This window comes from Girardinichthys multiradiatus, chromosome 23 (assembly GCF_021462225.1).
Source record: "Girardinichthys multiradiatus isolate DD_20200921_A chromosome 23, DD_fGirMul_XY1, whole genome shotgun sequence".
Taxonomy (NCBI): domain Eukaryota; kingdom Metazoa; phylum Chordata; class Actinopteri; order Cyprinodontiformes; family Goodeidae; genus Girardinichthys; species Girardinichthys multiradiatus.
This window is the reverse complement of record NC_061815.1, coordinates 50785448-50799176: the sequence shown is the minus strand read 5'-3', so window position 1 is coordinate 50799176 and position 13729 is coordinate 50785448. Positions and strand designations below refer to the sequence as shown.

Sequence of the window (13729 nt, the reverse complement as noted above, 5' to 3'; positions counted from 1 at the left end):
TCCTCAGGGTCCGGTCACCTCTTCTCGTTGTGCAGCGTTTTCTGCCACACTTTTTCCTTCCCACAGACTTCCCACTGAGGTGCCTTGATACAGCACTCTGGGAACAGCCTATTCGTTCAGAAATGTCTTTCTGTGTCTTACCCTCTTGCTTGAGGGTGTCAATAGTGGCCTTCTGGACAGCAGTCAGGTCGGCAGTCTTACCCATGATTGGGGTTTTGAGTGATGAACCAGACTGGGAGTTTTAAAGGTCTCAGGAATCTTTTGCAGGTGTTTAGAGTTAACTCGTTGATTCAGATGATTTGGTTCATAGCTCGTTTAGAGACCCTTTTAATGATATGCTAATTTTGTGAGATAGGAATTTTGGGTTTTCATGAGCTGTATGCCAAAATCATCCGTATTAAGACAATAAAAGACCTGAAATATTTCAGTTAGTGTGCAATGAATCTAAAATATATAAATGTTAAATTTTCATCATGACATTATGGAAAATAATGAACTTTATCACAATATGCTAATATTTTGAGAAGGACCTGTATGTATCCTTAGCTTTGGCAATGTACATGTTATTGAAGTCTGGAGACGGGAAAGTGTTAATTAGACTGACTTATTAAAGGATTTTTACAGTTTATTTTATTCGTAATTTATTCAACGAACTGTTTTCATGATTATCTGGTTAAGCAGTTTTTAATGGAAGCCTGTCAGACTCTTAAAAATTCTTGTAATAGACTTGAATCTTCATAACAATTGGAACTGTGGTTTTGATTTCACTGCAGAAAAATTCATTTTCACAAGGCTGAAGTTGAATTTCCATTAACCTTTAAACACTGATCAGAAGCTGGCAGAGTTTAATCACACTGTTTCGCTAGAGGAAGATAAAGAAATGGCTGCATTTCTAAGAATAGCTGAAATCTAATCTTGATTTGGCCCATTAATGTTTCAGTATAAACCGTATTTGACTGTTTTGCAACAATGTTTGGATATTAGCATTTATTAATCATTATAATTAACAACAAAATCACTAATAAAGTTAGAATATTATATTTCTAGTCAGATTAACCACCTGACTAGGAATCATCAGCCAAACAACTTTTAGTCTGTCAGGTATTTTTCCGATAATCCCGGTCCATTAAGGCGGTATTACAGAATAGATGGAAGACGATACAAGTTAGGGTGTTCTGTAACAGGAAACACTGCAAACATTTACAGAACAAACACACAAGAACTTCTCTCCAAATTAAAATGATTTATTAACAAAAATAATCCAACTTCAAGCTACAATATTTCAGTCAAACTCTTCAACTTGGCCAAAAACACTTAACTAAAAATGAATGAATAAGGAAAACTAATAGTAGATATTTATGTTTTAGAACCAAGGTTTGTCTTGAATTTCAGATGAGGTCAAATTAGTTTGAAACTGATTAAAACTATTTGTATGGGTCTAACAACCAGTTCCCAACGCAATTCACAAAGGGAAATTAAACATTTTAGTAAAATATTTAAAAAACATTATTTGCTGAATTGGAAATTAATAACCTTGTGGACAACCGATTTTTAATGTTAACTCACCACCACAATAGATCATTTCCAAATAAAGTGATGGGCTGCTGACAGTAACGTCTATTGCCACTCACAAGATGGCGGACAAACGAACAGAGGGGGTCGTGACGTCACATTCAGAGCAGTGGTTCATCTGACCTAAACAAAATAGCTCATTCAGCAACGCCTTAAAATCTACGTGTATTAACATCCATATGAGCAGGAAGGTTACGGCCACTAGTCTTATTTTGGCCGGTTTACAATTGAACATCAGATCATGCTCAACTTTGGATCAGGACGTTCCGATGTTCACCTGCATGTTTCCTCATGCCGCCCCGGATGAAACGCTGGTAACAGAGCGATCAGGACTGCGCCCCCCCCCCGTGACGATGTCAGCAGCTATGACTCCTCCTTCCTGGCGCTGTCCTAAAAGTAGGTTAATGCTGTGCATTCTGGGATTCAGAGTTTTACCACTCCCTTTGTGTAGTTCAGATGAGGTTCTCCATCCAACATGGCTGTAAGGTTGGTACAAACTGACAATCTATCGTCATAATGAAACGGAAAAGTTTTGAGTGGGTCATGTCAGTGATCGGCCTTATTTTGGTTACGATGGGCTACTTGTCCATCTCTCCCCATTTAAAGATCTAAAACTAAAGACAAAATGTCATTGGATCAAAGCTCTGACGACACTAACAAATCTATACCATACCCGGTTCTGATTCTGCCAGAGGAACATGCTTCATATGAAACCCACTAAGCAGAACATAGAAGGAGAAAATAGCAAACTTTTCTTTAACATCCGCCTTTTATTTGAACTGTAGTCAACAATCAGATGACCATCAACATTGAGGTGATCAACTTTCTGTTTTCTGAATAAAAACCCAAACATTAAAAAAAACATAAAGTTCATTGTTGGAAGAAAAGAACCTATTCAATGGTACCAGAACCAGACCATAGATCGGGATTGACACTGGATCCATAAACAAAAGTTAACAACATGACTTCACCAACAACAAATGAGCTGACAGTGAGGAAACATGTGACCATAGTTCACACGGCTTCACCTAATCATGTGACAATCCGGTGCATTGTGGGAATGTTGCATGGAGGCGGAGACATCCGGCGCAGCCCAGCAGATCTGCTTTAAGGCCGCACCTTCATGAACGCCAACAGCTGTACGTCCCACAGAGCAAGGACACCTAAATGCAGCATGGCTGAGAAGACAATGAGACAGATGAATGTCTAACCCCACCCTGGGAGAGATCTGCTGTTCAGCTCTAAGTGGGGGTGAAGGTCATGCCATCTTTCTGGTTCATCTTCAGGTGTGTGTCAAGGATTTGGAACATCTCCTGGATGTTTGGCACGTAACCGGACTGAAGCTTGGACCACACAGGAACGTCTAAAGGGAACAACGAACAGCATTACACCTGGGAAACCTGGAACATGGATGTATTCTGATGGTATGATCTTTCTGGTCAAACCCTAGACCTGGTTGTTCCACCCTCGGCAGAAATAGCTGCCTGCAAGTGTTTGTAAAAACATCTACAAAGTGACTCATCATCATCATCTACAGATCCAGTTTATCCATCATCAACAAGAAGCAGTTCATGATCCTGAACTCGATGATCTGGAAGAACCTCCAATGTTCTCAGATGAGTTAGATATTCATGTCTCAGAAGGAACCAATGTTTGAAATTTACACTGAAGGGTGCATGGCTCTGCACCAATTAGTACTCACCATTCAGAGTGACCTCGAAGGCTCCCGTAGACAGGAAGTGAGTCTCCATCAGGTTACAGATGAAGAAGGCCATCAGACACGAGAAGATCTGACAAACAGGAAACACCAACATCATCATGTACAGCATCTGTTGTTATGGTAACGGCAGAGAGGTCCTGGTACCTTGTTGTTCTGACTCCAGGCCCAAACTGCAGGTGTGTCAGTACCAAGGAATGTAAAGGGGTTCTGACCACTGATCATGAGGAGGATGGAGATGAGCTTCAGGTAGGAGATCATGTTACCGACAAACCTGAGGAGGAAAAGCAGATGAATCTTCTGGTGTTAGTTTCAGGAGGTTTAATTCTCACAGTCTGCTCTAGAACCAGGACCAGGACCAGGACCCACAAATTCCTTTTCATAAAGCTGTCAGTCAGAGAGGCTCAGGTTACTCTGAGTTTATCCTACGCTGTCAGCGGTCAAGTTATCCTGAACCGTCGACTAAATTACAAAAACAAAATGAATCAGATGTCCCCAGTAAAGCCTTACTAGATCTCTAGGTGTGCTGTAGTCATGTCACACTCACCTGTTGAAGGGGATGGGGGGGTAGTTTTCCCCCTGGATCCGGATGTCTGGATACACCTGGCTGATGGCCTGGGAGTATTCCTGGAAGACTTTACTGTAACCTCAGGAAATACTAGAAAACACACACAGGTCCATCAGATGATGATCACATTCCATCTTAACTCTTTCCACCCCAACATTCATAAAATACATTCTTCAGTTAGTTGTTGCTGACTCTGCGTGTGATGTCATCGGCTCAGTTGTCGCCAAGTTACAGACAACCTAATGTATTTGTGGTGACATCTGGAGATTTTAACCAAACCTTCCCTCTCATCTAAACTTCAAACGTCTCTACAGTTTCTCAACAGGAGTCACAGAAAGCTGAAGAAAACCTGTGAGGATCGCTTTAAGCTACAGACTGGAATGTACTCTGTAAGCCACATGGAGAGAGCATCAATACTAGGACTGAAAGTGTGACTTCCTATTACCATGCTCACCAGAACAGTGAGATGGTTCCTTGATAGAAAAACCTCGTATCATCAGTGGCCTGAAAGAAGTGAACAAGAGGAAAATGGAGCTTTCCGGAAGGGAAACAGGGAATTTCTGAGGATGGCATAAAAACAAATCATTATCAACATTAGAGAAGGTAAGGAGGAATAAAGAAAAAGCTGGAGAGCAAACGCCAGAAAAACAATGGAAACATGAGATGAACGATGAAGATCATAGGCTTCAAGCAGACGGATCAAACAGAAAGAAATCTGGACAAAGCCAATGACTGACTGAACCAGAATAAGCCTGCAGGTCCAGATCATGTCAGCCCTAGAGTCCTGAAGGTCTGTGCAGAGCAGCTCTGTGGGATTCTGCAGCACCTCTTCAACCTTAGCCTGGCCCAGAAGAAGGTTCCGGTGTTGTGGAAGACCTCCTGTCTTGTTCCGGTACCAAAGAAAACTCACCCATCAGTCCTCAATGACTATAGACCTGTTGCCCTGACATCTCACATCATGAAGGTCCTAGAGAGACTCCTGTTGGTCCACCTGAGTAAGCAAATAATAATCTATCAGGACCCCCTTCAGTTTGCTTATCGCTGTGGAGTTGGAGTTGAAGATGCCATCATACACCTGCTTCAACAAACCCACTATCATCTGGACAAAGCCAGCAGCACTGTGAGGATCATGTTCTTTGATTTCTCCAGAACATTTAATACAATCCAACCTGATTTGCTTTGTCAGAAACTCCAGAAGACTCAGGTGGAGGCCTCAACAATCTCCTGGATCAAAGACTACCTGACAAACAGACCACAGTTTGTGAGACTGAAGGGTTGTGAGTCTAACCAGGTAGTCAGCAGCACAGGAGCACCACAGGGGACGGTACTCTCACCATTCCTTTTCACTCTGAACACCTCAGACTTCCAGGACAAGACAGACTCCTGTCATCTGCAGAAATACTCGGATGATTCTGGAGTTGTTGGTGGATCAGAGATGGACAAGAAGCTGAGTAAAAGAAGGTGGTGGACCTCTTTGTGGCATGGTGTGGAAACAATCATCTCATTTTGAACGTAACTAAAACAAAGGAGATGATTGTAGATTTTAAGAGAAACAGGAATAAGTCAAAAACTATTTCCATCATGGGAGAAGAAGTGGAGGTGGTGGAGGAGTATAAATACCTCGGTGTTCACCTGGACAACAGACTAGAGTGGAGATGCAACTGTGAAGCCATCTACAAGAAGGGACAGAGCAGACTGTACTTGTTGAGGAAGCTTAGGTCCTTTGGTGTTTGCAGCAAGATGCTGCAGATCTTCTATAAGTCTGTTGTGGAGAATCAGATCTCTTCTACCATCATCTGCTGGGGAAGCAGCATCAGAACCAGGGACTTAAAAAAGCTCAATAAGCTGATAAAAAAGGCTGGTTCTGTTCTGGGGACTCCTCTAGAACCTCTGGAGATCATTGTGGAAAGAAGGATTCTTCATAAAATGAAGAACATTATGGAGAACCCTGAGCATCCTCTTCATGAGACTGTCCTACAACAACAGAGTGTCTTCAGTCAGAGGCTTCTTCAGATCTGCTGTAAGACGGAGCGCTACAGGAGATCCTTCCTGCCCACAGCCATCAGCATCTACAACGACTCTTTGAGGAAACCTTCATAATATGAGCTATAACAACATTTAATTAAAGTATTTTTAATTTAACATACTGCTCAATAGGTTTAGCTCAGGAACAAGATAACCATCCCACTCCTATTTCACTAGCCTAACAGGCCTCCCACCCTCCCTTGACCCGCAGCCTTCCGGTCACACGTCAACATTCTCATGTTCTGCCATAGTCATGGATCCTGGTGCTGCTACATTATCGTTTTTCACCACGTCAGGAGATGCTGGTACATCCCTCAAGGTCCTCTTCACCTGTTTGTCTTAGGAATCACTTGAAGAGACAGATGGATAGAATAAACCTGAACAAGGTTGCAGGTCCAGATGGTGTCAGCTCTAGAATTCGGAAGCCCTGTGCAGAGCAGCTCTGTGAACCGTAACCTGACCCAGGACACGGTTCCAGTGCTGCAAAAGACATCCTGCCTTTATAGGTTTTGGCTGGGCTGTGGTCCCAATAATTACCCCAGTGGATCATTTTATACATGGAATAACATGTAAGACATCCTTACATATTCAATAACACAAACATTATTAGCATTTGGTTTATGTTTTTATTTTCTATCCATTTATTTTAATTGTTTTACACATTTAAAAAAATAAAGTTAGAATTACAAGAGAATTATCCTCATATCATGTCCTTCCTAAAGTGAAAGAAGAACATTTTAAAAGTCTAAATGAAATGTAATTAGATGAGATTTAATATTGTGATTTTAGTAACAGTGATTTGGAATAGTTAAATCATCTCGATTTTATGGTAATTAAGACATTTCTTCTGGAATGACGTGGCCTTTAGGCCAGGGGCATGACCTTGCCCACCCTCATGCTAAAGTTTTTACTGGATAAGAAAACGTCTAATATTTACTTTTTTATTTTACATCATTCTTTTTGCAACATATGTCGATTTTTCTAAGTCAAATGTATTTAGTTACATTAGAATAATGAGTTTATTCAGTTTAGTAGGTGACTGAAGATAAAAAGCAGCACGACGTCCCGTTTCTTCCGTGTTTTCTTGACTGAAACATTGATCAGAATCCCGCCTTTAATTATTTAATTATTAACGCTCAATTTATTACTGTAAACATGCAGCATTGCCCCTCTTACGTTCATTTAACTCATGTTTATTTAGTCAGAGTGACGTCAACGTGCTGATTGCTAACTCACCAGTAGCGGAACCGGAGCACCGGGCCAGAGTAAAATGCTGCTTTTGGGGGTTTCACGGTCTCTGGTTCCGTTTCCGGAGAAAGGCCGGTTTTGAGGTCCGACCGACCTACATAAACGTCCCGCAGGGTTAGGGCCGCGAAGAGCAACAGAGCCGCGAGTAGGCCGCCCGAACCGAACTCCGCCATGATTGCTGTCCTCCTCGTGGGGCACTTCCGGTGAAGACCTTCACAATAAGTGCTTCACGCGGCCACTCTTCAGAGCCACTGCAGGCTTTTCTTGAAAAGGAGAGAAGGTCGCGGTTTCCGGTGAGCTGCCATCAGACAGCTAACTAATAAATATCGCTTTATCTTTTTTTTCAGTTTTTTGTGTTTTTTTTTTTTTGGTTTGGTCTTTATTTTGTTTTAAATTTTTTTCAACATTCTTACGTCATACCTCCGCGCCGGAGTGATCCGAGGGACGTCATGTCTACGTGACGCTCGGCCGGTTATGGGTAGCTATGGAGCGGACTGCTGATGAAGGTGAGGAATAGGAGTTTTCTTCACTCTGAAGGACTGGAGACCATGAGCGCGCCTGTCAGTTGAAGCAAAAGTCACGTGGACACCATGCTCTCCGTGGGGGGGCTCGTGAGGTGCAGAGTCCTGCAGCCCCGAGTACGTGAACTCCTCGGCAGGTGGGCTACTCCTTCCCTTACCTGTACAACCGAGTCACGCGTGAGGACAGCGTCGGGGGTGGGCGGTGCCAACGGCGCAGGTGGTTGGTACGGTAGCCTGTCAGACTCTGCTCCAGTTCATCTGTGTGAGAACTTCTTGGTCAGTGTGCACCAGGTGAGCGGGTTGCCATGGTGGCTGAGCATCGCTATGGCAACAGTGTCTGTTAGGACCTTTATCACCCTGCCGCTGGCCGCCTATCAGCTGATTATCATTGCCAAGGTGGGTGTACCCTAGACTGCGACTGACTCTCCCGGGACCGACCCGCCTGAAACCGACCTACCAGAACCTGATCAACCTGAGACTGACTTGCTTTAATTTCCCTTTGGGATTAATAAAGTATTTTTGAATTGAATTGAATTTACACTGAACCACCTGATAGTGACCCACCTAAGACTGACCCAAACCAGGTTAAAGTTATCAGGTTTATATTTACAGCATCATGTAAAAAGTTAACCAGCTTTGCAATACTGAAAATGTCAAGTTGGACCTGAATATGTAACTAATCCAGCTTAATAATACAGAGAACTCAGTGTTAGGACCAGTTGGATCAAATTTTCTGAAGAAACACGGATTATGTTGAACCTGCTCTGTAGAAGAGGCCCCAGGTCACCTGCTTCCTTTCATGGTAACCATAGCAACCTTCAAATGCTGTGCAGGTGGAGGCGCTGCAGGTGGAGATCTCTGAACTGGCCAAGAGGCTTCGATATGAAGTTTCAGTCCGAGGCAGAGAAAGAGGCTGGAAGGAGAAGGAGAGCAGGTGAGGAACCAGCTGCTGCTGCATAGAGAACTTTACAGGCTCAAATCATCCAACATGAACAGAAAGGCATCATAGTGAAGTAATTCAGATATTAATGAGAATTAAAACCAAATAAAAGAGAATAAAAACTATTAAAACAGCTGTTAAAGCGTTTGGATCAACGTGTGCTGAAAACCAGTTCAGAAAATGGGTCTTCAGTAGTGGTTTAAAGTTCTCCAGAACTCACACAGATTGAATATTTAGAGGCAGATTAGTCCAGCATCTGGACCTGCAGCAGATTTATTTACCTCAACAAATTGTTGAGAATTAAAATCATTTAGTTTCATACTATGTGTTAAGTTTGTATGTGTGAGCATAAATCTCAGATATAACATGTATTGTGACCCTGAGAGGGAGAGGTTACAGAGGTCACAGCAGGCTTCAGGTTGGAGAAAGGGTTCATCTCAGGTCAGGATGTTCTCAGCAGCTTTGAGCAGTAAATGACGGCTGTTAGTCATGATATAGGCAATAAAGTACTCCCGTAGGAGGAACTCATTTATAGTGGGGACCCGGGAACGTTTAGTCCTAGGATGGGAGACCAGTTTTCCACTGGTTCTCCTGGTTCTTCTTGGATCATGAGTAAACAGCTGCTCAGGAGGAGCTTGACCATGAAGTGATTTAAAATCTAAAAGTAACATTTTTAATTGGACCCTGAAAGTAACGAGAAACAAACCAACCCACATGGTCCTGCCGGGTCATTCTCCGTGACCCAGTTTTAATATTTGGGTTCCACTAAGTTCATATTCTGAATTAGTTCTTCGTCTAGCAGCATTTAGGTTCTTATGGTTTTGGTTCTACCAGAGCTCTACTTATTTGAAGTATTAACTGGTTGGTCATGGAGACTGGAAACCAAATCTCAATCAGAACATTTAGAGTAAGCCAGTCCAGGTTCTTCCTTGGAGTTCAGATTATAAACGTTATTTTTCACATTTTTAAGGAAATCTGAGTCTAGAACTGAACCAGAGTTTTATTACTGAGGGAGTATTTCAGGATCAGAAACGGTTCTGGTTCTGTGTACAGGGTCCAGTTCCAGAAGAACCTGCGTCGTCTAGTTTCTCAGCTCTACATCCGTGATAATTGTCATCCCTTTAAAGCTAGTTTGCTGGTGTGGGTCCAGCTGCCCCTCTGGGTCAGTCTGTCTCTGGCCCTCCGGAACCTCAGCTTGGATCATTCAGGTAGGAACCTGGGCCGAGCGAATTCTAGATCAGCTCTGGTTGTGGTTTGATCTCTTTGTTTTTGTGCAGCCCTGCAAGGTGAGCTGGCAGCAGGTGGCGCTCTCTGGTTCTCAGACCTCACTGTACCAGACTCCACCTGGATCCTGCCGGTCTTTCTGGGCCTCACCAACCTGCTCATTTTGGAGGTAGGTTTGGGGGCGGAGCTGTGATAATCTGAGCTGTGATGTCATCAGACTGGGTAAGCAGTCTTTCTTTTTCTTTAGGTGTTCGCCCTGCAGAGAGTCAGAGCATCAAGTTTCCAGCGACTGGTTCTGAACGGGTTCAGAGGGTTCTCAGTTTTAATGATCCCCATCGCCGCCTCCGTCCCATCTGTGAGTTAATGAGTCCTCTGTATGCTGCCAAGTCAGAGCTGGGCTGGTTCACCTAATTAATGGCCTCCTTTCTGAGATCTGGATCAGAACCCGATCCAGACTGTGACCACATTCTGGTTTCGGGTCCATTATCCAAATTTTACAGATCAGAATGGATCCCCAGGTGCTATGTATTTACGTTGGAACAGCTGTTTGACCTGCTGTAGCTCAAGCTTTTTATTTTGAAAAGTTTAAGCTTTCTAACATCCTATTTCTGTCCTCCCAGTCAATGGCGCTGTACTGGTTTTACTCCAGTCTGGTTGGTTTCAGTCACAACCTCCTACTTCGTTCACCGACAGTCCACAGAATCTTCCGACTTCCGGCTCAGCGATCCGAAACTCCATACAGAGACCTTCTGTTGTCCTTCATCAACAAGTACTGGAAGTAGGAACCATCTTCCTGGGTTCTACCAAGTACCTTGCTCAGTACCACCCTGGGTTCAGTAATTCTCTGGGTTCCACTCAGTTCTACATTCAGTACCACCTCAGGGTTCCAAAGAAAACTCTCCAGCTCCTCATCCCTCTCGGTTCAGATGGAACTCTAATAGAGGAGCTTCATGTGGTACTCTTTAAATGTTCTGATCATCAGAAATCTGTTCTGCCAATAAAGTTCTGTAGTCCTGTTTGTGTTCTGCTGAAAACTTTGTTCAAACAAGGTTCTGTTGAAATGTTCTGTTTTAAATTATGTTCTGGTTAGAACTCGCAGTGCAGAACACAGGTTTCTGTTTGGGTTTAAATTGTTCTGATTAAACCATGTTCTGGTTAGAACCCAGGTTTTGTGTGTTTTGTTTGGGTTCTTGTGTCGACATGTTCTGTGAATCTTTATTAAACAATAACAGGAAGGAAACACTCCCAAGCTCTGACTGGAATGTTTCCTGTTTTCCCAGACTGGCAGTCTGGGACAAACTGGGATCTGAATGTGAGGAATGCGGAGAGAACTTCTGATCGGAACCAGTAACCTGATTTAATCAGTAATCAAAAATCCGTGGATCTTTCATCTGTTTAATTTGATTTAAATAAAAACCCATCTGCAGCAGGAAGTTCGGGCTGTTCCGATCTGGGACCAGTTCTGGCTGTGAGGCGGAGTCAGCGGACTCATCAACGCTCCCACGGATTCAGATCCGAGTCCTGTCCAGATTTCATCTGAGCGTCATGAAATCACGCCGCCTCTCCTCGTTTTTGGTCCCTCTGCTGTTCCTGCTCCCGGTTCTGTGGGCCGGTCCGGGTTGCGCTCCCTGTGACCCGGCTCAGTGTGCTCCTCTCCCGGCTGAGGGTTGTCCCGCCGGGTCGCTGCGGGACTCCTGCGGCTGCTGCGCGGTTTGCGCCGCGGCGGAGGGAGAGCTGTGCGGTGGTCGCCGCGGGGCAGCGCGTCGCTGCGGCTCCGGACTGGAGTGCGTCAGAAGCGATGACGACAAGAAGAGCAAGACCGGCGTGTGCGCGTGCAAGAGCAACTACGAAGTCTGCGGAACCGACGGAACCACGTACAAGAGCGCCTGCGCACTGAAGACCGCGAGCAGGTCAGAGGGCAAAGAACCCATCAACATCCAGAACAAAGGCCGCTGCGCCTCAGGTGAGACCGAGAACTACCAGGTGTGACTGACTACAACAGGTAGGACCTAGAATAGGTGTGAGGGACCACAGGTCAGAATCTGGAATCAGTTCTGCTGCACTAGGACCAAACAGGTGTTCTAGGAAATCATCTTGGCTAGGATTCGGTTAGAGAGGAGCACCAAGAGTCAAACAATTACAACTATTTATTTAGGAGGCAGGTTGTGGTGAAGTTTCAGGAAACGGGAAGCACCACATCAGATGGTTTTGTGACATCCGGGATCCTTTGAATGTTTTGGATGGATCCGGGCGATGGGAAGTTGTCTCTTCATGCTCCATACCGAATGAGCTTCTTCTGCCATTGTTCCAGTTGGTTCTGTTGCAGAACTCAGTAACGTCTCTCAGCCCTCAGGGACCAAAGATTCGCACTAAGCAGATGTATGTTTCATAAAGAAAAGTTCATCAGTCTACCCATCAGTTTGATTCATGTCATCATTTTTATTGGCCCGTTTTTCCGGGTCAGAACATTTAGCTGGTAACAACTCCTGAACCCTGGTTGTGATTTTGAACCAGATTTAAACAGCCGGAGGAATCCTGCAGGTCTCTGATGATCTCCCTCCGTTCTCTTACAAACACAACATTTCACTGTAGACTGAAAGCCTCACTGAGCACATTCCAGTCAGGTCACCGGGTTTCTACGATGAGACGTGTTCTGTCCTGATCCAATCCTGTTCAGTTGAACTCTGTCTGTCTGTCTGCAGCTCCTGTCATCGTCACTCCTCCAGGCCAGGTGTACAACGTCAGCGGGTCCCAGGTGTACCTGAGCTGTGAGGCTGTGGGTGTGCCTACACCTGTCCTCACCTGGAAGAAGGTGAGCCCATCTGTCACCTTCCTATTAATTTAACTTGGAAAAAATGATCAATCAGGGGGCAGCAGCATCACCTACAGCCAATCAGATGATGAGAAATGTCCTGTCTGTGCTGATGATGCCGCTGCTGGCGGCATCTTTCCAGATCCTTGGTGGAAAGAGAAAGGCGGAGCTTCTTCCTGGAGATCGGGACAACCTGGCAATCCAGACCAGAGGAGGACCAGAGAAACATCAAGTGACCGGCTGGGTTCTGGTTAGTAATGATTCCTACATGTCCTTATTCAGCCCATAGTCAGCAGCTGCTGGTGGCCTCTCAGTCTGAGCAGAACCTCAGAATGATCCCTGGAAATCAGTTCTGACCCCACTGGGAGATGAATAGTGGTTTTACACCCGCTGTAAGATGACCAGCAAGGTGTTCCTGGTGTCTCCGGTGGTCCAGTTGTTATCAGTGCTGTCATCTTCACAGCTGGACCAATCATATCTATTGGCCTTATTTCAGATCTCCCCACTGACTGAAGAAGAAGAAGGATCATACGAGTGTCATGCTGCCAACTCCAAAGGTGAAGCGTCGGCCATTGGAGCGATCCACCTGGTTGATTCCATCTATGACATCATCGCCAAGGCAGGTAACAACAACTCGGACATCATCATCCTCAGATGGACACAATTTATTTTCACCTGATTGTCTGACCTCACATTGATCCTGATTGGTTAGTCCTGGTGTGACAGATTTCAATTTGAAGTTGAAGAACAGAACCAAACCATAATTGTGTTTCTCAGTTAAAAAGTGTTGTTCTGTTGAACTAACGTCTGAACCAGTCGAGCTGAGGAAGTGTTTTGGGATGATGAGCTACATCAGGACTTCTCAGTCACTATTAAGAACAGATTTATGAGACGTGCAGGGTTCTGTTCTCCTTTCGTAGAACACTGGGTCAGAGGAGAAGCAGAACTGGTTATTATACAACATTCTGTTTTATTGACATTGAGCATTCTTAAAACCATTTTTACTCTGGTAGATGTTCTCCTCTGGCGTTCTCCTGCACAGCTTTCTGTCCACAGATACAACATCTGTGTGTAAATCTCTGACTGGAGACTTGTTTCTGTT

General features: G+C 44.3%; 3 protein-coding genes across 9 annotated transcripts in view; 2 read left to right on the top strand and 1 right to left on the bottom strand.

The window, feature by feature from the left end:
* Positions 1 to 1228: 1228 nt before the first annotated feature.
* selenot2 (selenoprotein T, 2) lies at positions 1229 to 7353 on the bottom strand. The gene is made up of 5 exons (XM_047354479.1): positions 7119 to 7353; positions 3837 to 3947; positions 3437 to 3563; positions 3275 to 3362; positions 1229 to 2935 (listed from the first exon to the last, which is right to left on the bottom strand). The coding sequence occupies exons 1-5, from the start codon at positions 7301 to 7303 to the stop codon at positions 2814 to 2816; spliced, it is 633 nt and encodes a 210-aa protein (XP_047210435.1). The 5' UTR covers positions 7304 to 7353; the 3' UTR covers positions 1229 to 2813.
* A 197-nt stretch (positions 7354 to 7550) lies between these two features.
* LOC124860881 (cytochrome c oxidase assembly protein COX18, mitochondrial) lies at positions 7551 to 10980 on the top strand. 2 transcript variants are annotated; one of them, XM_047354478.1, is made up of 6 exons: positions 7551 to 7942; positions 8485 to 8585; positions 9645 to 9799; positions 9869 to 9984; positions 10063 to 10170; positions 10436 to 10980. In XM_047354478.1, the coding sequence occupies exons 1-6, from the start codon at positions 7721 to 7723 to the stop codon at positions 10595 to 10597; spliced, it is 864 nt and encodes a 287-aa protein (XP_047210434.1). In that variant the 5' UTR covers positions 7551 to 7720; the 3' UTR covers positions 10598 to 10980. The 2 variants fall into 2 exon arrangements, with proteins under 2 accessions (XP_047210434.1, XP_047210433.1); XM_047354477.1 differs by having other exon boundaries at positions 7551 to 8047.
* A 139-nt stretch (positions 10981 to 11119) lies between these two features.
* The window catches only part of igfbp7 (insulin-like growth factor binding protein 7), a 30879-nt gene continuing 28269 nt past the window's right edge, over positions 11120 to 13729 (top strand). For 5 of the 6 annotated variants that reach the window (XM_047354474.1, XM_047354473.1, XM_047354470.1 and 2 more), the window contains exons 1-4: positions 11120 to 11778; positions 12518 to 12627; positions 12770 to 12877; positions 13124 to 13250. In XM_047354474.1, coding sequence (XP_047210430.1) covers positions 11361 to 11778; positions 12518 to 12627; positions 12770 to 12877; positions 13124 to 13250 — 763 coding nt within the window. In that variant the 5' untranslated portion in view covers positions 11120 to 11360. The remainder of the gene's footprint in view (positions 11779 to 12517; positions 12628 to 12769; positions 12878 to 13123; positions 13251 to 13729) is intronic. The other variant, XM_047354476.1, reaches the window with a different exon arrangement.